Source organism: Epinephelus fuscoguttatus, linkage group LG23, assembly GCF_011397635.1.
Source record: "Epinephelus fuscoguttatus linkage group LG23, E.fuscoguttatus.final_Chr_v1".
NCBI lineage: Eukaryota > Metazoa > Chordata > Actinopteri > Perciformes > Serranidae > Epinephelus > Epinephelus fuscoguttatus.
Genome location: NC_064774.1, coordinates 4134818 through 4161183, shown reverse-complemented (window position 1 = coordinate 4161183; position 26366 = coordinate 4134818). Strand labels below are relative to the sequence as shown.

The 26366-nt window shown below is 41.2% G+C and overlaps 2 protein-coding genes across 2 annotated transcripts; both read right to left on the bottom strand.

The window, feature by feature from the left end:
- Window positions 1–1690: 1690 nt before the first annotated feature.
- pfn1 (profilin 1) lies at window positions 1691–8204 on the bottom strand. Its single transcript, XM_049568395.1, has 4 exons — window positions 8048–8204; window positions 7721–7847; window positions 3301–3490; window positions 1691–2154 (listed from the first exon to the last, which is right to left on the bottom strand). Exons 2-4 carry the CDS (start codon window positions 7844–7846, stop codon window positions 2057–2059), a joined length of 414 nt encoding a protein of 137 aa, XP_049424352.1. The 5' UTR covers window position 7847; window positions 8048–8204; the 3' UTR covers window positions 1691–2056.
- Window positions 8205–16819: 8615 nt separating this feature from the next.
- slc25a11 (solute carrier family 25 member 11) lies at window positions 16820–26366 on the bottom strand. Its single transcript, XM_049568401.1, has 9 exons — window positions 26127–26366; window positions 22814–22966; window positions 21755–21872; window positions 21097–21185; window positions 20843–20933; window positions 20655–20745; window positions 20472–20571; window positions 17809–17860; window positions 16820–17151 (listed from the first exon to the last, which is right to left on the bottom strand). Exons 1-9 carry the CDS (start codon window positions 26189–26191, stop codon window positions 16996–16998), a joined length of 915 nt encoding a protein of 304 aa, XP_049424358.1. The 5' UTR covers window positions 26192–26366; the 3' UTR covers window positions 16820–16995.

Genomic DNA, 26366 nt, shown 5'->3' with positions numbered 1-26366 from the left:
TCCGTTACAGTTTGCATACCGGCCAGACAGATCCACAGATGACGCCATCACCTTCCTCCTCCACAAGACCCTCTCCCACGTGGACACTGGTAAGGGAAACTATGTGAGAGTGCTGTTTGTTGACTATAGCTCAGCATTTAATACCATAGTCCCTTCCAGACTGGTCTGTAAGCTGTTTGACCTGGGTCTGGACTCCTCCCTGTGCAGGTGGATCTACAGCTTCCTGACTGGCAGACCACAGGTGGTTCGAGTGGGTCACCTCACTTCAGCCCCCCTCACTCTCAACACTGGATCCCCCCAGGGCTGTGTGCTCAGCCCTCTGCTGCTGTACACACATGACTGCGAGGCCACGTCAGATTCCAACGTCATCATAAAGTTTGCTGACGACACCGCTGTTGTGGGACTAATCTCCCACAATGACGAGACAGCCTATAGGAGGGAGGTGTCCCACTTGGAGGACTGGTGCCGGGAGAACCACCTCCTGCTGAATGTCAGCAAAACAAAGGAACTGATTGTGGACTTCAGCAGGACACAGCAGAGGGACTTACATCCACTCATCATCAGTGGCTCTGAGGTGGAAAGGGTGGACACTTTTAGATACCTGGGAGTGACCATCTCACAGGACCTGTCGTGGACTCATCACTTACACACCATTGTGAAGAAGGCCAGACAGCGTCTCTACCTCCTCAGACGCCTCAGGGACTTTAAGCTCCCTCTCAAGGTGCTCAGGAACTTTTACACCTGCACCATTGAGAGCATCTTGTGTGGGAGCATCACCACCTGGATGGGAAATTGCACCAAGCAGGACTTCCTGACCCTCAGAAGGGTAGTCCGTTCAGCGGAGCGGACTATCAGAGCCCCCCTCCCTAACCTGCAGGACATTTATACAAAACGCTGCAGGTTACAGGCCAGGAAGATCCTGAAACAGCCCAGCCACCCCGGACACTCTCTCTCCTCCCTCCTGCCATCAGGCCGGCGTTACCGCTGTCTGAAGACAAAGACTGAGAGGCTGAAGAACAGTTTCTACCCCCCATGTCATCCGTCTGCTCAACTCTGAGCCTAAACTGGATTAAAAAACACTGCATTACTGCACTTTATTGACACAGCTGCAATATTGAAATTACATGTATATACACAGAGTTACCCCCTTTTAAGTTTACACCTTAAGTTTATAGTTTATAACTTATTTATTCATTTATTTTTATTCTATTTTATCTTAGTCTAACTTTCTCAGCTATACACTTATACTTATATTTTCTTATCTTGTGTGCTGTGTGAAATTCATGTTTTCTCCTCTACTGGCAGCAGGTATAAAAACACATTTCACTGGGCATTGTACTATGTATAATTGTGCATGTGACAAATAAAACCTACCTTACCCTACCTTACCCTACCTTACCCTACCCTACCTTACCCTACCTTACCCTACCTTACCCTACCTTACCCTACCTTACCCTACCCTACCTTACCCTACCTTACCCTACCTTACCCTACCCTACCTTACCCTACCTTACCCTACCCTACCTTACCCTACCTTACCCTACCCTACCTTACCTTACCTTACAAGGCAGAATGTTCTCACTGAACGAAAATGACCCCACGTAATGGTTTTAAATGGAAACTCTCTCTTACAAAGATAGGAATACATGCCAAAACACACACACACACAAACACAGAAACACACAGAGTGTTCTTAAGAATAAACATTTTGGTCTTTTTATTTTTAAGGCGTGTGATTTGTTTCAACAGAGGTGTGACTGGACAGAGATTCATAATATCTGTAAAAATGTAACACTGGCTCCCTGCAGTAAGATCAGATTTGAACACGCTAACACACCTTCACACATGGTTCATCACCACTGTGTGTGTGTTCAGTTTCATCAATCACACATGACATGGAATACAACTTGGAACACTTTTTTTATTATCCCTGATGGCAGAATTAAAATAATAAAAAACTAAAGAAGCTCAGAACAGCGGCCAGTGAGTCGATACGCTAAGACAGTCAGCTGGAGGAGGGGGTGGCGGTCGTCTTGTCTGGTTGGTTCAGGAAGTCTTAAAAATTGTTGTCCTTCAGGTGTTTGACAATCGGGTGCACCTGTTGAACCAACGTACCCCCAATGGATTCTATTGATCCCTTAGCTATGACTAGAGCTGTGGAGACAGACAGAGACACATGAGTGAGACAGGAGGGTCAAACTTTGACTTATTAAAAAAAACACACACACACACACTAATGTGTGCTGAACTAATGGATTTATTTAAGCAGTGTGCGGCAGGCGATGATGACGATGGTGCAGAGGAGTGAGCGGACAGCAGGTATCAGATGCTTGCTAAATGAGCCAACTGAAAAACAAACTGCTTCTTTTCCAAGGTTCTCAAGCCAGACTCAGAGGTTCAGAGAAGTTCATGCTAAACCCAGTGTCAGCTGGGATAGGCTCCAGCCCGCACCCGCTACCCTCAACAGGAAAAGCAGTTACGGAAAATGAATGAATGAAAGACGGGGTATGGACGGATGAGGCCAGAGCAGATTATTAGCTCACTGGCGCACTACTGAATGTTACCGTGTGACTGTTAAGTAAATTACAGCATGATCAGTGGTGTAGTGGAGGGTATACACAGGAACACGCTCTACACCCACTCTTTTCTTGGCCATTTAAGATATACCCCTGTTGATAGGAGCACTGTTCTCTGCAGGTTCTGCTGTAAGGAGTACCATCAGAGAACTTCAAGCCTGAAACATCACCTCAACACAAAGCATTTAGCAGCGAACCCTGTGGTCTGAGCTAGCACAGCCTCTGACGATAACGTTAGCAGTCAGCCTCATCGAGCCACACTCGACCAGGTGTTCAGACTGAGTCAGTCTACCTGTGACCGACTCACTGACTCCCTTACAGAATGGACTGCAGACCAGTTTGGGTGGTCGAGGACAGGGGGACAACTGTGTCCAAAATCCAGCAGCTTTGCTACGACACATCTGACAACATTCATTTGAACTGAAATTTCATAAATACTTTCACAGCAAAAATTGATGTATGTGATTAATCTAATTAATCGCAGAGCTTGTAATTAATTAGATTTTTTTTAATCCCTTGACAGCTCTTATTATTATCATTATTATTATTATTATTATTATTATTATATATTAGCCTATGTTGGTAAATTGGACTGTTGAATGAATAGAAAAATATCTGATGCTCATGTCAGACAGTCCACGTGATGTCTGTTTCATGCCTTTGTAACAAACAGATGAAATCAGACAGAGGAAGATGGCTGCTTTTTGTTGTCAGTTCTGCTTACCTGTTTTGCTGACGCCAACACATACAGAGCGGGTGTTGCCCTGTTCATCTTTCACTGACTTCAGATTCATGCTGAGTACATTGGGGTCATCAGAATTATCTTGGAGAAGCCTGCACTTCATTCCCCCAATGGTAGGGCCATTGCTGAACAGAGCGTTTGTGTCACCAGCCAGCCTCCTAATTTCCTCCACCTAAGAGAAAGAGAGAGAGCGAGAGAGACAGACTGGTTATTATCATGTGTGATCTGAGACATGAACCAACAAAGGACCCACCGCATTCCCTGATAAATTCCCCCCATCACCCTGTTGTTGTAGCTTCTATGTGTCTCCATGCAGTCGAAGTGTATCCATTCACAGTGAACTGAATGATGTGTGAGCAGCTCCTGTTTGCAGTGATCCAGTGGATGTACAGAGAACATCCACTGGATCACTGTGATACTGAAGAAAACTTAAAATATTATTACTCTTTTTTCCCCATGATTTTTAAGTGGATTCATGGACTTTTATTCTGGATACACAGCAGAGATGAGGAGATGTCACACTGAATGATTCAACATGTGTGATCTCCTCTATGATCTGTGTCACTGCTGCAGCTCCAACTGCTGGAAAACTGCAATAACTAACTGCTGTCCCTAAGGGCTCGTCACTTTTGACTTTTTACTCCCTGCACTCCATAAAACCTCTGTTAACTTTGAGTTTCCACCACATAAAACCTTGTCTGTGTTTGCACTCCTCATACTAGTCCAACAGAGTGCCTGGCTGAAGGGCAGCACATGTCGGGAGGTGGGGGCTCTGTTGTTTCCTCCAGTATTTCCATGAATTCCACTGAACTGGTTTGACTGGTTTGACTGCGCGTTGTTTAACTGTATCTGCTGCCTCACTTGCAGGGACACACTGGTTCATAAACTTCCTGTATTGGATCTGTAACGATTAGTCCATCAGTTATCACCAGTGGAGAGGAACAAAGTACTTTAATTGAGTGCTGTACTTAAGTAAAAGTACGAGGTATATGCACTTTACTAGAGTATTTCCATTTTCTGCTACTTTATACTTCTAATCCTCTTCATCTCAGAGGGAAACATTACACTTTTAAATGCACTTCATTTATGTGACGGCTTTAGTTACTTTACAGATTCAGATTATAATACAAAATATAATTAATAATAAATTATAAAGCAATATTATAGATTAAACTACCAAGCAAAATATAGTAATTAAAATGAGATCCACCTTTACCGGCTGCAACATTAAAGTCATCAACACATTAATGTATCAATAATTATAGTTTAATATCATATATATTTATGCACTTACAATCTTTTACTAAAGTCTAATTTTAAATACAGGACTTTTGTCTCTAATGAGTTTCATGAGCTTTTCTACACTGTGGTATTATTACTTGTATTTATGGAAGAGATCTGAGATCTTCTTCCACCACTGTAAGTTAGTCAGTTGATAGCAAATAATTAGTGACTTCTCACACTGTAAATCAGCTAGCTCTGGGCTCACTTAGATCCTTCTCACACAGTCATTGTTAACCCAAGGTTGACCTAAGCCCATATGATTCACACCGTACTTCTACAGGCCAGTGGCTTCTCTTTCACGGAGAAGCATTAAAAACAGAGAAAACTGTTGCGAAACAGACATCTATAAGAATAAGACATCTATTGTTGGACCTTTTCCAGCAGACAGAAGACATGTTGCTGTTTTTGTGCCTTATGGGTGTCTAGCAAAGTACCACCACCTAACTGACAGTTGTTTTAAGTTAGCTAGCTTGCTAGGTGCCTCCAATTTTGGTTAGTAGTTACTATGGTTACAACAGCCCTACAACAGAGATAGCGCTATAGAGGCTAACCTGCTCTGGAGATCAGCCGCCAAACCCTCATCTAAAGTCAGGGTTAGCCCATTTTGGAATGTGCAAGAAGTGTGAAAGCTTTCTTAGACCCTAAGTGAGGCTGAGTGAGCTTTTAGCCCAGGGCTAAGGCTTAAACAAACAGACCTCCCTTAACTTAAGACAAAAAATAAACAATAACAGAATAAGTAAAGAAGAACTAAACTAACATTGTTAGTTTTAACATCTGTTAACATCTATTCATGTATAAACATATATCTGGTGAATAGTTATGTCAGTTCAAAAAGGTTCATTCTCCTTATTAGTGGAACACTGACATTTCGTTAGAGTTTGAAAAAAGATGTCAATCTAGCAAATCGTTTTAGCAACACATAAAGTTTATGATGATTGGAGGGGTATGTATTTGCCCAAACAACATTTCCATAAATCAAATAGGGATACATCAGGCAATAATATAAAGTACAAAAAAATGTTACAAATAAAAATTAATGTGTTTTCCAATTCAATTTTTCATCAACTAAAATGCCCCAAAAACTAGTGACTCTCTGACATAATCTCAAATATAACACATTCATAACATTTAATTAACATTACATATATTTATCTACATGACGCTGATAAAGCGTGCGTACTTTCACTGCTCATACCTTTACAACATGAAGCTGATAGTACTTGTGTGCTTGTACGTAAGGATTTTGAATGCAGGACTTTTACTTTTAATGGAGTATTGTTATGTTGTTTTATGGATACTTTTACTTCCGTTAAAGTTTTGACCGATTGATCAGCAGGTTTGAACTCATTTGGGTTTCAACAGAGCTGCAGAAGAAGAATGTGGAGGACGAGTCAAGACACGACATGACACACACACACACACACACACACACACACACACACACACACACATAAACACACAATGGGTCACTTTAAGATTTTAAAGATTATAAACTGCCAGTTGTAACCAAACAAGCAAATAAACAAACAAACCCTGCAGGTTTGCACAGTGTGTGTGTGTGTGTGTGTGTGTGTGTGTGTGTGTGTGTGTGTATGTGTTGAATTCACACATTGTGTAATCTCCACCCTCACCTCACTGTGTGTGTGTGTGTGTGTGTGTGTGTGTGTGTGTGTGTGTGTGTGTGAGAAACAAGAAGTGATCGTCTCCACTTCCTGTACTCGCTGCTCTTTTTCGACATCATGTCCTTATAAGGTAGTTAGTCCAACGCTCAGACTGCAGCCCCAAAAAACCACAGACACGCCCGGAAACGACACACGACTGATGCTTCTCAAAAAAGAGTCTTCAATTTAAACTCAACCGTTAACATTCTTGCTGCACAGACCTGAACTCAGAAATTAGCTCCGCAGAGCCGGGCCTTCATAAAAATCATATAACACTTAAAGTTTTCATTACCCGTCGATAAAAGAACGATCGCACTGAAAAAAAAAATGTCCTCCGCAGCTCGTCATTTTCTCTCACACGAAGGACTTGTTTTAACTCAACCTCCCAAAAAACTATGTAAATAATGTAAAAAATGTTTTTGAGGTCACACGATTCAAATGTTTTTCTGTCAATTTAACACCTCAATCTCACATTTTTGACTCCAAAAGAGCTCCAAAAAATATAAAAGACAAGGAAAGTACACATACAGAGGTAAAACATGTTTTTTGTTTCCTGTCAGTTGGTTAGAAAAACAAGACACACAATCCAAAATCCATCTCTATTATCACACTGCAAAAAATGACATTACATATTCTCTCATTCTCTCATGTTCTGTCCACATAAAAATAAATGAATAAAATACAGAAATCAGCCAGTAAGCTGGGACATTTCAACGTGTTGCCCGGTCAGTCTGCCTTCATACTGGGATTTTTCTTGCACTAAGCGTCAAAGCGTCTCACTTTTTGTCACCTGTTTTAACAAAACTGACTGTTTTTTCATTTTTGCAGAGGAGCTGCAAACCTGCATTTCTTTTCCTACAGCACCTGAATGCAACAGCAGCTCCACCCGCCTGTGCTGATGGAGCAGGAACCAGCCAAGCGACAAACTGAACACGCCCCAAACTCAAGATGAAGAAACAACCTGGTGGAAAACTGCAAAACCCCTTTTATTTAACCAAGTCACAAAAACCTTACAGACATCTATATAAAGTAAGTGAGCTTCTACAGTTCTTAGGGTGAGGTCACCTGTTGCAAACGTGAATTTTTAAGAATAAAGGTTTATGTCTTGATGTTAAAGGACTTGCTCCACCTGATTCTGTCCTGTTTCCAAAATTAGCATTGTTTGGTTAAAACAAACCGAGTTTAAATACTGGAATCAGCCTTCCGTTGGCCAAAAACTACAGACACATGAGACTTAGACATGTGTGAAGGAGGAAGAGGAAGTATCTCACGCTGAAATTCTTCCTGAGGACTGAGAAAGACTGTTCTTGTAGTGTGAAATCAAACTTACGATCCCAAAAACTCACAGATTTGTGTTTTACATGGTGTTTTTTGGCTCAGTCTGGAGAGTGAAGTGTTTGAGGGTTTTTCAACAACAGAAACACTGAATGTGTGTGTGTGTGTGTGTGTGTGTTTACCGAAATGTTGCTGAGGCCTGGTGATGCGGCCCACTGAGACTCTTCCCCAGGTTTTTTGCCCCAGATGGCTGCATCATCGATCATGCCGTGAGCAGTCAGATTAGTGATGTAACCGTCCCACGACATCCTGATCAATCACCAACACACACACACAGATCAGGACTACATGTACGCTCACTGACTGACAGCCAGTACGTGTTTGTAAATCAGCTTCATAAGAATCAAAAACATGAAAAGAAGAAGCAAATCAATCAACAAAACAATACCCAATAACTGACAGAGATTGTGTGTGTGTGTGTGTGTGTGTGAGAGACCACGTCAGCTTACCTGGTCAGGTGCAGTCTCGGGTGTAAGGGAGAAGGGTAACAGAAGTCAAATGTCGAAAGAAGGAAGACTAGTTGTCTTTTATACGTCCGACCACTCCCAGCCTGCAGGCAGCTTCCTCCCTCGCTCACTGTTGCCCAGTGTCTCTCCACCTCTCTCTCTCTCTCTCTCTCTCTCTCCCTCTCTCACTCGCTCGCACGCTCTCTCTCACCTGGGAAGTAAAAACCAGGAAGTGAAGTTGAGCTGATGTGGACTGCAGGGTTTCACCCATGTTCAGACTGCAGTCTGCAGGGAGCTCAGAGGGAACTGTGAGGTTTGTGGGGGAGAAGTGAACAACGGCACAATTACCCATCAGTCATTGCACCTTGCTGGAGCGCCGAGAACAAATCACAGAGTTCATACTGGAGTTCACATCTGTCTGTCACCATTATCAATATGTCTCTTATCATTAAACAGAACTCCCTCTGCACAGCTCGTCTCAAGGATCGGGTGCTGGTCGGCTGCAGGAACGTCTCAGATGAGATCAGAAACATAAACCATGGCACACTGAACTGAATCACTGTCAGTTTATTAGGAATGAACAACACGTTTCGCCCGTGGCTTCTGCAGGTTTGCTTATCACATGACCACTCACAGGTGCGCTAAATACACATGGTCACATGACTAATTATCACAGTTATTTCACTTTTCTTTTTCAATATTTTTTATGTCACATTCTTCATAAGGTAATTTACAGTTCATCCAAAAAGCATACAGTCCAGCTCCCAGTGTATCTTTTCTTTTTCTTTGGAAGTCTATAAACTAAACATTTTTGGAATCGTTAGAACATGAGGAATATAAAAACTAATGTTTCCATTTCTGTCAAACTCTCTATGGTGGCCATTTTGGATTTTAAACATGGAAAATATTAAAATAAATAAATAAATCAAGTTCCAAGCAGTGCAGGTGTTTACTTTCATGGCTCAATATACATTTTATTTATTCAAATATTTACAAAAAAAAAAAGAACAATGTGGATATGCATTAATTGAATTTAATGATCAAAGGTCAAAGGTCAAGGTCACTATGACCTCATAAAACATCTTTACAGCTGTAATTCATTTGCTAACATTTTACACAAATGTCTAACAGGATAAAATAATGAAGTGATGACATTTTATATCCAAAAGGTCAAAGGTCAGCTTGACTGTGACATCATCATGTTTTAACGTCATATCAGAGATACTGGATGAAGGGAGATACCCAACTGTAGGCTTATCCAATGTTAAGAAAACGGTTACTCTTCCTGTCTCCTAAGTGGGCGTGGTTAGCTCTCCCTCCAATCAGAGCCTGTTCTCCCTCAACCCCCCTAGTGTCAGAATATTGGGAAGATGTGTGGCTTGTGGAAAATGAACCCAATATTTACTTTAGTGACTACAGGGCGAAAGAATTGACCATAAATTGTGATCACGTTCATTTTCCTCATTGACGACAATACATTCAGAGCTGCCACCAGTCTCCTATGGGGGCGTGGCGCTGATGTCACTGAATCAGGAAGTGAGCTGATTTGGGTATCTCGCTTCATCCAATATCTCTGGTCATATCTCAGAAACAGATGAGGAGATATTTGATCAGATACTGACCTCTGAACACCCACTTTACACAAATGTCCTCACTTTACAAAAAAGTCCCTACTTTACAAAAAAGTCCTCACTTTACAAAAATGTCCCCACGTTACAAAAAGTCTTCACTTTACAAAATGTCCTCACTTTACAAAGGTGTTGTGACAGCAGGACTGGGTCTATATGCAGTCACATACAGAATAAATCTTGAGAGGAATAGTGAGTTCAAACTGTGTTGCTGTGAGCAGAAAGCTGCTGTGACAGTTTCCACACACAAACCACTTCCGCCTGATCTGTTTCAGTTCATGTCGACACCGACTGAACTCTGCTGCTGCTGCCATAGACAGATACTGAGACACCGGGCCCCTGTCATGAAATAGGCCCCCAGCCCTCTGACATATAGAAGCAACACACCCAGACTCAAAGGGTCTCTTTGTAGTCGTCAAGTGTCTCTTTATAGTAATCTTCATCTCTCTGTGGTTGTTTTAGTCACTTTGAGTACTCAGTTAGAAAGTCTTCACATTTTTGAGATGGGACACAGAGATGTAACCACTACCTTTGAATATCTGCACAAATCCATATGGCAAAAATTATTGATCTTGATCTGTGGTCATTTTGCATCTCGCTGTGGTCATTTTGTGTCATTTTGCATCTCTCTGTGGTCATTTTGCGTCATTTTGCATCTCTCTGTGGTCATTTTGCATCTCTCTGTGGTCATTTTGCGTCATTTTGCATCTCTCTGTGGTCATTTTGCATCTCTCTGTGGTCATTTTGCGTCTCTCTGTGGTCATTTTGCATCTCTGTGGTCATTTTGCATCTCTCTGTGGTCATTTTGCGTCATTTTGCATCTCTCTGTGGTCATTTTGCCTCTCTCTGTGGTCATTTTGCGTCATTTTGCATCTCTCTGTGGTCATTTTGCATCTCTCTGTGGTCATTTTGCGTCATTTTGTGTCATTTTGCATCTCTCTGTGGTCATTTTGTGTCATTTTGCATCTCTCTGTGGTCATTTTGCCTCTCTCTGTGGTCATTTTGCGTCATTTTGCATCTCTCTGTGGTCATTTTGCATCTCTCTGTGGTCATTTTGCGTCATTTTGCGTCATTTTGCATCTCTCTGTGGTCATTTTGCATCTCTCTGTGGTCATTTTGCGTCATTTTGCATCTCTCTGTGGTCATTTTGTGTCATTTTGTGTCATTTTGCATCTCTCTGTGGTCATTTTGTGTCATTTTGTGTCATTTTGCATCTCTCTGTGGTCATTTGTGTGTCTTTGTAGTTTCTCGGTTGTCTTTCCAGCAAAATAATGTTAACATTACTTCCTCCAGTGGTTTGAGCAGTCGGCCCTTACAGTAATCCATCAGCAGCCTCACCCACAGTACTGTACCTGCAGTGAATTCTGGGACTTGAAGTTCATCGCAAGTGTCTCTTTATAGTAATCTGCATCTCTCTGTGGTTGTTTTAGTCACTTTGAGTACTCAGTTAGAACGTCTTCACATTTTTGAGATGGGACACAGAGATGTAACCACTACCTTCGAATATCTGCACAAATCCATATGGCAAAAATTATTGATCTTGATCTGTGGTCATTTTGCATCTCGCTGTGGTCATTTTGTGTCATTTTGCATCTCTCTGTGGTCATTTTGCGTCATTTTGCATCTCTCTGTGGTCATTTTGTGTCATTTTGCATCTCTCTGTGGTCATTTTGCATCATTTTGCATCTCTCTGTGGTCATTTTGCATCTCTCTGTGGTCATTTTGTGTCATTTTGCATCTCTCTGTGGTCATTTTGCGTCATTTTGCATCTCTCTGTGGTCATTTTGCATCTCTCTGTGGTCATTTTGCATCTCTCTGTGGTCATTTTGCGTCATTTTGCATCTCTCTGTGGTCATTTTGCCTCTCTCTGTGGTCATTTTGCGTCATTTTGTGTCATTTTGCATCTCTCTGTGGTCATTTTGCGTCATTTTGCATCTCTCTGTGGTCATTTTGTGTCATTTTGTGTCATTTTGCATCTCTCTGTGGTCATTTTGCATCTCTCTGTGGTCATTTTGTGTCATTTTGTGTCATTTTGCATCTCTCTGTGGTCATTTTGCATCTCTCTGTGGTCATTTTGTGTCATTTTGTGTCATTTTGCATCTCTCTGTGGTCATTTGTGTGTCTTTGTAGTTTCTCGGTTGTCTTTCCAGCAAAATAATGTTAACATTACTTCCTCCAGTGGTTTGAGCAGTTGGCCCTTACAGTAATCCATCAGCAGCCTCACCCACAGTACTGTACCTGCAGTGAATTCTGGGACTTGAAGTTCATCGCAGGTGAGCATTACAATGGCAGCTCTTGACACAAAGTGCATTAGAATCAGTGCTAAGGAAAGTTAAAGTCTGCATGTTAACACAGCATTTACACTCATTTTTGTTAGAGTGTTCTTATTGTCTCTGTGATGGATTGTGTTCCTGCTCTGCTCATACATGCTGCATTCCTCAGTCCAGTCCAGCACAACACACACACACACACTCACCTGACATACCTGAGCCAGTCCAGACGTGTGGGTGTGAGGAGGGAGAGCGACATGTTAAAACTTGGAGGCTTCACCTTACTTCTTCACATGAGTCAGTGGTAACACCTCACAGTACTGCTACACTGTTAAAGCATGTACTATTACTGCTAACTCACGATCCAGAGTGAATGTAGTTTAGTTTCTGTAGCTGTGGCAGTAGTGCTAGCGACAGTTTGTGTTGCTGTACAAGTAGTGGTTGTAGTAACTTCAGCAGTTGCAGTAGTAAAGACATCATAGTTGTAGTTGTAGTACTACTCATGGTAGTTTAAGTATCTGTACAAGTAGCATTAGTAGTAACTTTAGCAGTAGCAGTAGTAATAGAAGTGGCTTTAGTAGTAGCAGCAGTAGTACTAGTGGCAGTTTTGGTTGCTGCACAGTAGCATTAGAGGAAACTTTAGCAGCAGCAGTAATGGAAGTAGCTTTAGTTGTAGTAGTAGCATAGCTGCTAACTCTCATGTGAAGTAGTTAATCCTTAGCATTTAAACTTTATATTTAGTTCCTTATATGTGTTGTGAGAGCATGTAAAGGCATTTGGAGCTTTGTAAATGTCAAAAATGCTAAATTAGCAGCAAAGAGTACTTTATGTTAGCAGCCAAATTAAAATAATAGCCTGTTGCTGCAGCAGCCATCCTTTCAAGCAGCTGGGCAGAGCAAGCAGTAGATAGGCCAAAAATTCTGCTGTCATAAATTTAGTTAGATCCCAATCAAAATATATTCAACCACCATGATTTTTGCTTTAAATCCAAAATGGGTCTCGTGTCCATAAAGTAATAGGCTATATGCCACATAGACAAGTCCTAGTTTCTGCTTTTAACTAGTTCAGTCACTCTGAGCTGAATGCAGGCTCACTTGTGAAGGCCCTGCGGGTCAGGGTGGCCTTGAATGAATGTAGGTATTGCCCATCTCCACAGTGCTACCCCTAACCGCACCACAATGCAGGAAGTCACATGCGGGGGATCAGGATCACATCTACCAAATCAGCTGACAAACAAAGATTTTATGTGGAGGCCTAAACGACAAAATTGTGGTCAGCCCGCTGAATCTCATTCCAAGGATTTTTGATAAGTTGGCAGCCCTGCAGCAGTACTAGTGGCAGTTTTAGTAGCTGCACAAGTAGTCGTAGTAGTAACTTTAGCAGCATCAGTAACGGCAGTAGCTCTAGCAGTAGCTGTAGTAATGGCAGTGGCTTTAGCTGTAGTAGTAATACTAGTGGCAGTTTTAGTTGCTGCACAGTAGCATTAGTAGTAACTTCAGTAGTAGCAGTAGTAATATTTAGTTGTAGTAGGAGCACCAGCGACAGTTGAAGTTGCTGTACTAGTAGTGGTTGTAGTAACTGTAGCAGTAGCTGCAGTAGCTTCAGCTTTAGTCGTGGTATCTGCTGCAGTATTTGCGGCTGTACTGGTAGTACTGCAGCTACCAGCAGTGGCCCTATCTTAAACTGTGTTAGTAGTTAGGCAGTAGCCTAGTAAGAGTACTAGAGGTATCAGCAGCAGCAGCTGGTGTAGACGGAGTAAAGGTAGCAGTAGTTGTTGCAGTATGTGAGGTAGAGTCCTTCATATCTTCCATTTAAAAAAAACCTGTTATTATTGTAATATTTTACAGCAGCAGCCTCAGGGTGATTTGGAGCATTCTGATTGGATGATTCTTCAGTTTTGTGACCTTTGACCCTGGAGAGCAGAGGAATTTAAAACATGGAGGGCCATCAATCTGGTCTGGTGTGTGTGTGTGTGTGTGTGTGTGTGTGTGAGAGAGAGAGAGAGAGAGAGAGAGAGAAGCAGAAAAGGTGTGGTGAGTCAAACTGGCAAGTTTATACAAGCTACCATCTACAGTATGCATACCCTGGGGAAACAGAAACACACACACACACACACACACCCATCCAATCTGCATTAACAGCACACACACACATTCTCTGTTTCTGTCTTTGGTGACAGGAAGTACAAACTCAAACCAAACCCCATTCGCACTTTGATCCTTTTCAGTAAGACTGCAGTCTGACAAGAACCGGGACAAACTGTGAGAAGAAATGCTCCGCTGAGTCTCTGCACGTCTGACCAAACTCCAGGGTCAGTTTAGTTTTATGTCACATTTCTAGAACACTCTGAATGTGTCCCATTAACACAGAGAGGCAGCATCAGTGAGCTCAACTCTGCAACACATAAAATCTTTAATCGCTCTCAGACTTGTCATAAAATCTACAAAAACCTGATGAGATTCTGCACTGAGGGATGCAGCTACATTCAGACTGTGGTTTTCTCTCTTCTTCACGTCTTACTGCAGTTTCAGCGCACACAGTAGGTGGAGGTATCTTTGTAGCACTGCTGTCCCCAGCAGCATACACAGTCACTGCAGCACTAGTGCTAGCTGTAGCAGTAGCTGTTATAGTAGTAAAGTTAGCAGTAGCTGTAGTTGCAGTGGTAGGACCTTTAGCAGTTATTGGCTGCACCAGTAGAAGGGGTAAGCTAGGCTAACGGTTTCCATTTGCTCCCAGTCGTTGTGCTAAGCTAGGCTAATATTTCCCCCTGCCTCCTGTCTTTGTGCTAGGCTAGGCGAAGCATGTCCTTGTCATGTATGTGGCCTTTGAGAGGAGTTCAGCTGCCATTTTATGGAGGCTAAAGAATGTCAACGAGAGCAGAGGAAGTGCTGAATATCACACACACACTCACACACACACTTCCTCTGTAACGGTGAACTTTTCTGAGTCAAGTTGAAAGAAGTGGAGGCGAGCGAGATAAGAGGAAGTGGTGTCTTTGCTGCAACATGAACGAATATCAAGTGCGTGTGTGTGTGTCCTTATAAGGCAAAGCAGAGCAGACATCAGTCTGATGTGTGTAGCTGTGATCGCACACACACACACACACACACGTCACACACAGTTTTATCGTGATGTTCACACATCTTAATGAACTGTTTTTGTGTTGTTAAACCACAGAGACGCTGCACGTCGTCTAAACAGATCACGCCTTTTTCCTGTCACAAGCTACACTTCCCGTTCAGACAACTGCAGGCCTGAGACACACACACACACACACACACACACACACACACACACACACACACACACACACTGATGTCTTTCCATAACCAACAGAGATGGATAATTTTCACACTTTCACTCTAGTTTTCTTTAAGATGTGCACCACTGAAATTAATCCCCAGAGAAAAATCTTCTGAAGACAACAGGAAGTACTTCAGACTAAAAGTAGGAAGTGTAAATGTGTCATCTGCACAGTTTCAGTGGGCTGTTCTCTGCTCAAAACTTCCTAAAATACACAAATGAACATCAGATCTGTTCCTTAATTTGCACCTATATAGAAGAGTTTACTGCAGAAATTCAGATATGTCTTTCATGTCAGTTAAAATTCATCTTTAATATATGATTATGTACATCTTTCTTTATCTGGTGTCATCCCCTTAATAACACTTTAACTCAGCGATTATTAATTAGGAGATTAAGATTTAGTTTCACTGGACGACACTTTTGCTCACTGGGCTGTCCACATACTTTTGGCCACATGCTGTAACAGTGACGCCCCCTGTTGGACACGTGCAGCTACAACATGTGGATCAAACCAGTCAGATATGAACATACGGTCATTAAACACTCAGCTGGTCTCCATGGAAACATTAACATTCATTCTGTTTTCTGTTTCTGTTTCCTATCAAAGTTAACTCAGTATTTGATAATTATTAAATGTTTAACATTTTCTGCTGTGACAAGACTTCTGAAGCACTTCTTTTTGGTAGTTTAGTACTTCCTGCTCTGTGTAGAATATTCACCACTTCAATAACCTCAAAGAGATAAAGTCAGGATATTTCTAAAAAAAAATCAGGATATTTTGAGAAAAAGTAGTATTTCAAGAACAAAGTGTTATTTCAGAGAGAAAAGTTGGAGCATCATAGTTTTAGTATCGTCACTAAAAAACATTGTTTTGAGAAACAGCTGAAATATTTCAAGAATTAGTTTGATACAAGAAAAATGTATTTGAAGGAAAAATCAACACAATAATATTTTGAGAGAAAAAGGAAAAATTTCTAGATTGCAGTTTTGAGTAAAATGAGAATATTTTGAATGTTGAATTATTGTAATTGAAAGTCACAATATTGTGAGAACAATGTGATAAAATTAGAAAAAATATGTTACAAATATGTGAATTTAAAGAATAAGTGGTAATGCAAGAAAAAATATAAAAAAATAGATTTTTTAAAAATATATTAAAAATGTAATATTATGAGAAAGACTCATATTTGTAATAAATAATATTTAAAGAAATAATACAGGAACAAGGTTGAAACACTTAAAGAATAATGTGATAAGAAAATTAATGTTAAAAAATTCTTGTAATATTTTGAGAATTAAAATGTTTGAAATTCACAAAGAGACACAAACGACAAAGTGAGGCTCAGATAATGTTTAATTATCCTAATTATCCATCTTTCTCCAGCTGTAACCATGGTTACCCAGCAATCCCATGTTGCCGTGTGTCTGGCCGGGGGGGGGGGGGGGGTCATGACATTACAAATAAGACTTATTATGAATTATAATTATTAACTACTGAAAACATCACTGAATGATGTTTGGACTATATTTTACATTCTTTTCTTTACAAAAAGAACTTACAACACAGAGAATGTGTGTGTGTGTGTGTGTGTGTGTGTGTGTGTGTGTGTGTGTGTAACTAGGTACAGTCCTGGTTTAACACTGACTCTCGCTGAGCTTCATTCAAAATGCTGGCTGCGTGTGTGCTTATGGCAGTGTGTGTTCCAGTGTGTGTGTGTGTGTGTGTGCGTGTGTGTGTGTGTGTGTGTCAGCGGTCGAGGACGTGGGTCTTGTAGAGGCGGTTCATCTGCTCGAGGAAGATGAAGGTGAGGACTGTGTGAGGACCGAGCCGAGCGTAGTACGGCGTGAAACCTTTCCACAGAGAGAAGAAACCCTCGTTTTTCACCACTCGCAGCAACACCTCCTGATGGACCGAGACAGGAAATGACACGTCAGCGCACCGAGCTACATGCTTTTATTCTACAGAGGAAGAAGAACACCGAGCTACATGCTTTTATTCTACAGAGGAAGAAGAACACCGAGCTACATGCTTTTATTCTACAGAGGAAGAAGAACAGAGAGCTACAGGGTTTCCGAGGATGTAGCTGAGATGAAAACATCTGGCATGTTGAGTTAAAATATTTTGAGGCAAAAGTCGTAGTTTAATGAAAACTGTCACGTCATGTTTCTAGAAAAAGGCAGAATATTTAAAAAAAGAATTATGGTGGCCCTGATGTTTAAAATAAATAAATAAATAAATAAAATTAAATAAGAAATCTCCATATATTTTATAAGAAAATGATAACACGTGTAAAATTTATGAACCTTTTGGGAAAACAATACTAATGTTGCATGTGAGCTAAAGTATTCTGTGTGTCCAGTCACGTTAGTTGCGTCATCAGTGATCGATAACAGACGATAACAAAAGGACGAAGATCAGTGGCTGCACGGACTCATCACTAGTTTAACCCTTTCATGTCCCTTCAGTGCTGATCCTCTCTCTAGGATTCATTTCAAGGGACAGTACCAGGAACTCCCCACACAGGCCCTCAGACTTTAAATAAAGATTTATGTGACTCACCAAACCATTTTTGTACTCGGGCTTCCCGTCGATCATCCTCATGTTCTGGATCCTGAGACAAAAATAGAAGGTCAACACTTTGTTTACAAACTCAACAGCAGCCTGTTACAGTTTACAGTCTCACCTGGTCTTAATTATGTTGGTTACAGTTTACAGTCTCACCTGGTCTTAATTATGTTGGTTAGAGTTTACAGTCTCACCTGGTCTTAATTATGGTGGTTACAGTTTACAGTCTCACCTGGTCTTAATTATGTTGGTTACAGTTTACAGTCTCACCTGGTCTTAATTATGGTGGTTAGAGTTTACAGTCTCACCTGGTCTTAATTATGTTGGTTAGAGTTTACAGTCTCACCTGGTCTTAATTATGGTGGTTAGAGTTTACAGTCTCACCTGGTCTTAATTATGTTGGTTACAGTTTACAGTCTTACCTGGTCTTAATTATGGTGGTTAGAGTTTACAGTCTCACCTGGTCTTAATTATGTTGGTTACAGTTTACAGTCTCACCTGGTCTTAATTATGGTGGTTACAGTTTACAGTCTCACCTGGTCTTAATTATGTTGGTTACAGTTTACAGTCTCACCTGGTCTTAATTATGTTGGTTACAGTCTCACCTGGTCTTAATTATGTTGGTTACAGTTTACAGTCTCACCTGGTCTTAATTATGGTGGTTACAGTTTACAGTCTCACCTGGTCTTAATTATGTTGGTTAGAGTTTACAGTCTCACCTGGTCTTAATTATGTTGGTTACAGTTTACAGTCTCACCTGGTCTTAATTATGTTGGTTAGAGTTTACAGTCTCACCTGGTCTTAATTATGGTGGTTACAGTTTACAGTCTCACCTGGTCTTAATTATGTTGGTTACAGTTTACAGTCTCACCTGGTCTTAATTATGGTGGTTACAGTTTACAGTCTCACCTGGTCTTAATTATGGTGGTTAGAGTTTACAGTCTCACCTGGTCTTAATTATGTTGGTTACAGTTTACAGTCTCACCTGGTCTTAATTATGTTGGTTACAGTTTACAGTCTTACCTGGTCTTAATTATGGTGGTTAGAGTTTACAGTCTCACCTGGTCTTAATTATGGTGGTTAGAGTTTACAGTCTCACCTGGTCTTAATTATGTTGGTTACAGTTTACAGTCTCACCTGGTCTTAATTATGGTGGTTAGAGTTTACAGTCTCACCTGGTCTTAATTATGTTGGTTACAGTTTACAGTCTCACCTGGTCTTAATTATGGTGGTTAGAGTTTACAGTCTCACCTGGTCTTAATTATGGTGGTTAGAGTTTACAGTCTCACCTGGTCTTAATTATGGTGGTTACAGTTTACAGTCTCACCTGGTCTTAATTATGGTGGTTACAGTTTACAGTCTCACCTGGTCTTAATTATGTTGGTTACAGTTTACAGTCTCACCTGGTCTTAATTATGTTGGTTAGAGTTTACAGTCTCACCTGGTCTTAATTATGGTGGTTAGAGTTTACAGTCTCACCTGGTCTTAATTATGTTGGTTACAGTTTACAGTCTCACCTGGTCTTAATTATGGTGGTTAGAGTTTACAGTCTCACCTGGTCTTAATTATGGTGGTTAGAGTTTACAGTCTTACCTGGTCTTAATTATGTTGGTTACAGTTTACAGTCTCACCTGGTCTTAATTATGGTGGTTAGAGTTTACAGTCTCACCTGGTCTTAATTATGTTGGTTACAGTTTACAGTCTCACCTGGTCTTAATTATGGTGGTTACAGTTTACAGTCTCACCTGGTCTTAATTATGTTGGTTACAGTTTACAGTCTCACCTGGTCTTAATTATGGTGGTTACAGTTTACAGTCTCACCTGGTCTTAATTATGGTGGTTAGAGTTTACAGTCTCACCTGGTCTTAATTATGGTGGTTAGAGTTTACAGTCTCACCTGGTCTTAATTATGTTGGTTACAGTTTACAGTCTCACCTGGTCTTAATTATGGTGGTTACAGTTTACAGTCTCACCTGGTCTTAATTATGGTGGTTAGAGTTTACAGTCTCACCTGGTCTTAATTATGTTGGTTACAGTTTACAGTCTCACCTGGTCTTAATTATGGTGGTTACAGTTTACAGTCTCACCTGGTCTTAATTATGGTGGTTACAGTTTACAGTCTCACCTGGTCTTAATTATGGTGGTTAGAGTTTACAGTCTCACCTGGTCTTAATTATGGTGGTTACAGTTTACAGTCTCACCTGGTCTTAATTATGTTGGTTACAGTTTACAGTCTCACCTGGTCTTAATTATGGTGGTTAGAGTTTACAGTCTCACCTGGTCTTAATTATGTTGGTTACAGTTTACAGTCTCACCTGGTCTTAATTATGGTGGTTAGAGTTTACAGTCTCACCTGGTCTTAATTATGTTGGTTACAGTTTACAGTCTCACCTGGTCTTAATTATGGTGGTTAGAGTTTACAGTCTCACCTGGTCTTAATTATGGTGGTTACAGTTTACAGTCTCACCTGGTCTTAATTATGTTGGTTAGAGTTTACAGTCTCACCTGGTCTTAATTATGGTGGTTACAGTTTACAGTCTCACCTGGTCTTAATTATGTTGGTTACAGTTTACAGTCTCACCTGGTCTTAATTATGGTGGTTAGAGTTTACAGTCTCACCTGGTCTTAATTATGGTGGTTAGAGTTTACAGTCTCACCTGGTCTTAACGATGTCAACGGGCATCGATGCTGCCGTGGTAACCAGACCACTAATCATACTAGCACAGAAGTGACACAAAATATCGTCCCCAAAATAACCTGAAAACACACAGAAAGTACACATTACAGTACATGTTTATTGTGTGTACCTGAGTGTGGTATTTAATGTGCATAGTGTGTACCTGTGTCCAGCAGCGCCTGTTTGGCCTGAGAGTAAGAGGCCAGCTGAGCTGCGTTCACCACCACTGCTCGAGCCATGGTGGGAACACACCCCTACAACGAACAAACAAACAAACAACAAAACGTAATGTTAGCAGACTGAGAAAATGTTAAAAGGTTAAAGGGAGGAAGGGACATAAATGAACCTCACCCTCCATAACGTGGTGACGCCTTCTTCTCTGGTGATTCGAGCCAGAGCGTTAAAAACATTTGTGTAACCTCTCCTCTGGTCTGCAGGGAGACTGGAGAGACAGACAAAAGCATCACCACAGAGTCATCACCATGTGAACTGGTTTCATGTTGTCATGTGATCAACCACCAATCAAACCCAACACATAAACACATGACTGAGTCAAACATATTTGTGACTACAGATGATCAGCTGTGTCTGTCCATCTGTCTCACCGTCCGTCAGCTGTCATCCTGATCAGAGCGACCTCTGCTGGCGTCCCCACAAATGCACCTGTAGCTCCAGCTGTCATACCGATCAGAGCCTGCAGGGGGAGCACACTGTTACTCTGTGTAAAACACACCAACCTGACCTCAGAGAACTAGCGTCTAGCGTTGATGCACGTCGCTTGTGTCTCAGCTAAGAAAGTCGCACATGAACACGCCACAAAGGCTACAGCTGACAGCCAATGAGCATTTGTTCTGTGCCTGCTTGAGAGGAAATAACTCTCCACATCAGGGCCTTAAGTGTGTGACAGGATTCGGCTGACTCTCTGTTGCTATTAGCAACCACTACAGTTATAACTGACATCGATACAGCCTCCACTCTGTCACACATCAACAGCCACCTCTGATCCACTCTTCACACGTTTTCATCTTTTATTAGAAATATTTCATGTTTGTCTGTAATCTGAGATGTTACTTTCCAAGCTAGCCCTTACATGAGCTGTCGTAAGCTAATGTGTTGCCATGGCAACGTTCTACACTGAAATCACCGGCAGGCACTTTGACTGTTTTCAGCTCTCATATATGAACTGACACTGCTTTCAGTGACAGAACCTGAAGTGTCAGATGAAGTTGAAGCCCTGAAAACAGGAAGTTAACATTTTCGTACCTTGAGGAAGAAGTTTGGCGGTCGTCCGTCAGCTCCGGTCATCTTCTCAAACAGGATGGTGTAGATTCCCAGACGAGTCGTCGTATACGTCGCCTGACGCAACAAACCTGCAGACAGACTGACAAGCAGAAAATAAACATGTTTTTTAATATTTTTTCTTTATTAAAAAAAAAGCATTTGTTGTTTTTTTTCAGTAAAATTTTATGTTTTTTTTAATTTTTGATAAATAACTATTTCTTTTATTTATTTTCAATAAAAAACAATCTGTATTCTTAATTAGAATTTCTTGTTTTATTTTTGATGACTATACATTTGTTGATTTTTTTCTGATAATAAATGTGTTGTTTTTATATTTGATAAATACACGTGATGTTTTTATTTTCTTAAACATAAACATTCGTTTTTTATTTTTAATGAAAAAACATTAGTTTTTCATGAATTACACATTAGTTGTTTTTGTTTTTGATGACTTAAGATTTACTGCCTTTATTTTTAATAATTAAAACATTGACTGCTTTTATTCTTAGTAAATACTTAGTTACTTGGTTCTTAATAAATAATGTTTTTGCTTTTAATAAGTTAAATGTTTTTTTTATTAAACATGTTTTTTTATTCTTAGAAAATACAACTTTTTTACTTTAAATAATTAAACATTCAGTTTTTTTATTTGTAATGATTAGAACATTTGTTGCTTTTATTTCTAGTAAATACAATTTTGTTTTGCTTTTAATAATTAAACTTTTAGTTTTTATTTTAATAAATCATAATAATAATTCATTTTTTAAACAACATCAGTATTTTCTTAAATAAACATTGTTTTTTATTTTTAATTATTAAACATTTGTTGTTTTATTTTTACATGAATAAACATCTAAATGACTTCATTATGAACAGTGTGGAGACGCTGGTCGGTGATGGTGGTTTTGTGAGACAGGTTGTTTACAGATAACAAAAGCAGGTGAAGCGTCAAATGTCGCATCAAATGAATTTATCAGGTACAGTGTTAAATGAAGCGTCAGGTGACGTGGTGGATGAAGAGGCAGGTAATGCGTCAGGTACCCGGTGTAGATGCCTCTGACTCCCTCATTCTTCAGGATGGAGAACAGAGCGTGGAAGCTGGTTTTATACTCTCGAGCCTTCGTGCCCTGACCGCTCAGCTGCATCCTGTTCTTCACCAGGTCCAACGGCTGCACGAAGACTGTGGCACCCATCCTGGACACACACACACACACACACACAGAGTAAGACACACACACACACACACACACACACACACACACACACACACAGACAGAGACAGGTCGAGGTATAGGTGGTGCGTTCACTGACACAGTAATAACAGTGTGTTATCAGAGCTCTGAACAGTTTGTACTGCAGCAAATCAACTCTTTATCAGTCAGGAACCAAAGCTGTGTAAACTGAGGTTCATTCACCTGCTGACCAGCTGAACACTGATCAATCCCATCGTTACCTCACAACAGACGCTCATCTCAATGAAGTCACTGATACAAAAGCTCCGTCCATACTCAACTGTTTGACCTTCATTGTTATAATTATTGATGTATGTGAGTGTCCACAGAGAGACAGACGTCTCACTCAGACTGTGGCCTCTGATCAATGTCCACAATCACTGCACATGGTGAGGACAGTCTGATGTCCACAGCACTCATGATACTGTGGAGAAGAATACAGTTAATGCTGACAGGATCACAAAGGACGGACACACTGAAGTCAGTCTGACACCAGCAGCTGTCCCTCGTGCATGCTCCTTCATGTGTCGTGCACGCGCCTGAGATGTTTTAAAGTGTGTTGGAGGGTCGTGACATTTAAAGGATATGCAGAGGCAGCTGTGGGGGGGACACAAGATGGGTCAGTGTGTGTCTTTATAGTGTCCACTCAGTGTGTGTAGTCTGCGCACTGTAAAAAATGACCCACAGCTGAAGGACAAAACAAATCGACTTCAATTAAAAGCCTGGTCTCAATTAAACACCCGGTGCCTTCTACTAGCCTGGTGTGGCTACACATGCTGTCAACTAAAGGCCTGTCTCTATTAAAGGCCTGGTCTGGTTGCCAAGTTGCTGTTATCTTCATACAGTGAATGACAGCAGCAGAGAGGGAGCAGGACAGAGGACAGAGGACAGAGGACAGGAGGAATGACGTACAGCGGCTGATAAAAACTAACCTTCAGTCAGTACTGTGATGTCAGGAATATTATTTATATAGTGACTTTTCTGCTGCTCTAGAAACAACATCTAGTTAGATTTAACATGTCCAATAATCATGTTCTGAATTCATTCTTTTTAAATGTATATATTTTCTAAAAAGAAATTAGAAGGAGAACCGCAAGGCACATCAATAAGAGAAGTTAAATCGGTAACATCTTCACGATACCCATCACTGCTAACGATCCGGTCCCGGTGTTTCCTCCACAGGCTCCACTTCACTCAGCTGCCCGATAAACCCGCTGCTTCTTCCCACTTTAACCTGAATAACAAACCAGGGCTCGGTGCTCCGGTTGGATCCAAACGGAGAGCCGGGGCTAGCTCAGAGACTAGCGGAGGCTAACTGGCTGTGCTTCCCTCCGGTCACGCTGCGGCTAACGCTCCGCTAGCCGCTCCCAGCTAGCTCCGGTTTGTTATTCAGGTTAAAGTGTGAAGAAGCAGCGGGTCTGTGGGGCAGCTGAGTGAAGTGGAGCCTGAGGAGGAAGCACCGGTTAGCCCCGGTTTCACTACAGGCAGATTCACTCGCTACAGGGGCGAGGAAATAAAACCTGAACAGCCAATCAGAGTGATCTCTCTCACTGACAAGCTCCGCCGCCGATTCAACATGCTCAATCGGCCGAAAAGCCGCCGACCGTCGGCTTGGTGTGTCAGGGCCTTAAGTCAACAGGTCTGAACGGATCAGAGAAAGAAGTGAGCTGCAAACAACCATTATTTCTGTAATGGATTATTTTCTGGTTGAGTCGTTTATGAAACATCAGACACAGGGAGAAAAAGTCCCTGGAACACGCTTTTAAAGCTCAAGGTGACGTCATCGCAAAAAGATAAAGCTTCTGCAAACTTTACACCCACAGACCATCGATGATTATTCAATCAGGCGACTGTTGCAGCTCAGTGACGTCTCTCCTTATCTGTGATCAGCCTGTCAATCTGTGTGTGTGTGTGTGTGCACAGTCAAACCAGTTTGACCACATGCATACCTGTTCTCTGTCCTGTGTGTGTGTGTGAGTGTGTGAGAGGGGCTCCACTGTATTAACTCAAGCCTTTAAAACCCTTATGACATCATGAGAGAGCGTGGGCTCCATCAGCCTGTAAACCCGACCACAGGAGCTGCTGTGGGGCTAAACTCAGCCTGAATAACCCCCTTTGTTTACTCCATTTACTCTACCCCTTTTTGCACAGAGATGGTGCTGTAGAGCTGCTGTCAGTAATAGTAATAATACTAATAATATAAAGTAAGAAAAGGACGGACTGTGCTGTAAATAGTGACATGTTTATTATGAATACAGTCCACCTGATGCTGGTGTTGTTTCATCTCACTATCACTATCCTCATTCAGATTTATAAAGAAACCACAGATTATATTCAGCCGCAAAATAAGTCTGAAAAGCTGCAAATCAAATCAGAAGTACAGAGAGTTGCTGACTAGAGATGATACACCAGATGGTGTGAACCAGCAGGTTATAGCAAGGAATATTTTTTCAGCAGTAGAATTACAATTAGTTGCCTGTTTCAAGCTTGCAAGTGAATTATCGACTATTAAAATCGTTTCACACAAATTTATTTAAAAAAACAAAATAAAGCAAAAAAACAAAACAGAAATATATTTAAAAAGTACAGACACTGTCATTTTATGATAAAAATGAAAAACAAAACAAAACATAAAATACATTTATATATCAATGCTCCACACCAGGTGCATGAACTTGTGCAACCTTTCTGTAGTAACATATGAATGAATAAATATTTAGGGCAACAGATGTTAAAACGCCGTGAACCAATCAACACATAAATAATAAATATATAAAAGTTAGAAACTGACTTGGTAGAAAAACATAAATGCTCTTGTCAGAAGTAAAACCTTATGTACTGTGAGAGCTGTTAGCTCAGCTGTGAGCATCCGCTAACAGAAGCTAATGCTAAAGCTAATCACGTATAAATGTAACTACAACAACCAGAATAACGATCAGCTCTCCGGTGACCTCCCGTGCGTGGAGACAGCATTAGTCATGCACTTATTCTGTTTCTATTATCTCCTGTTAGCTTCTCTGTTAGCTGCTCTGCTAGCTTCTCCGTTAGCTCTCCTGTTAGCCGCTCCCCTGACTGCTAACTGACATTAGCACGTTAGCATGTGAGCTAGCGGCAGCACCTACCCGGCCAAGCCTCCGAACAAGAACTTGATGGCCTTCGGGGAGGTCTTGGGCTTCTTGTCCGCCATGTTTCCGTCGGTCGGTCAGAGCCCGCAGTCCCCCGGTCAGATTCTAGCTGCCTGCCTGCCTCTGTGTGCCTCTGAGCCGGAGGGTCTCCCAGCTCTCTCACCGGTACAGCAGATGCAGCAGCCGGGACAAGGTGACTCCCTGGAACAGGCAACGTCCGCCAGACCGGAGACACGA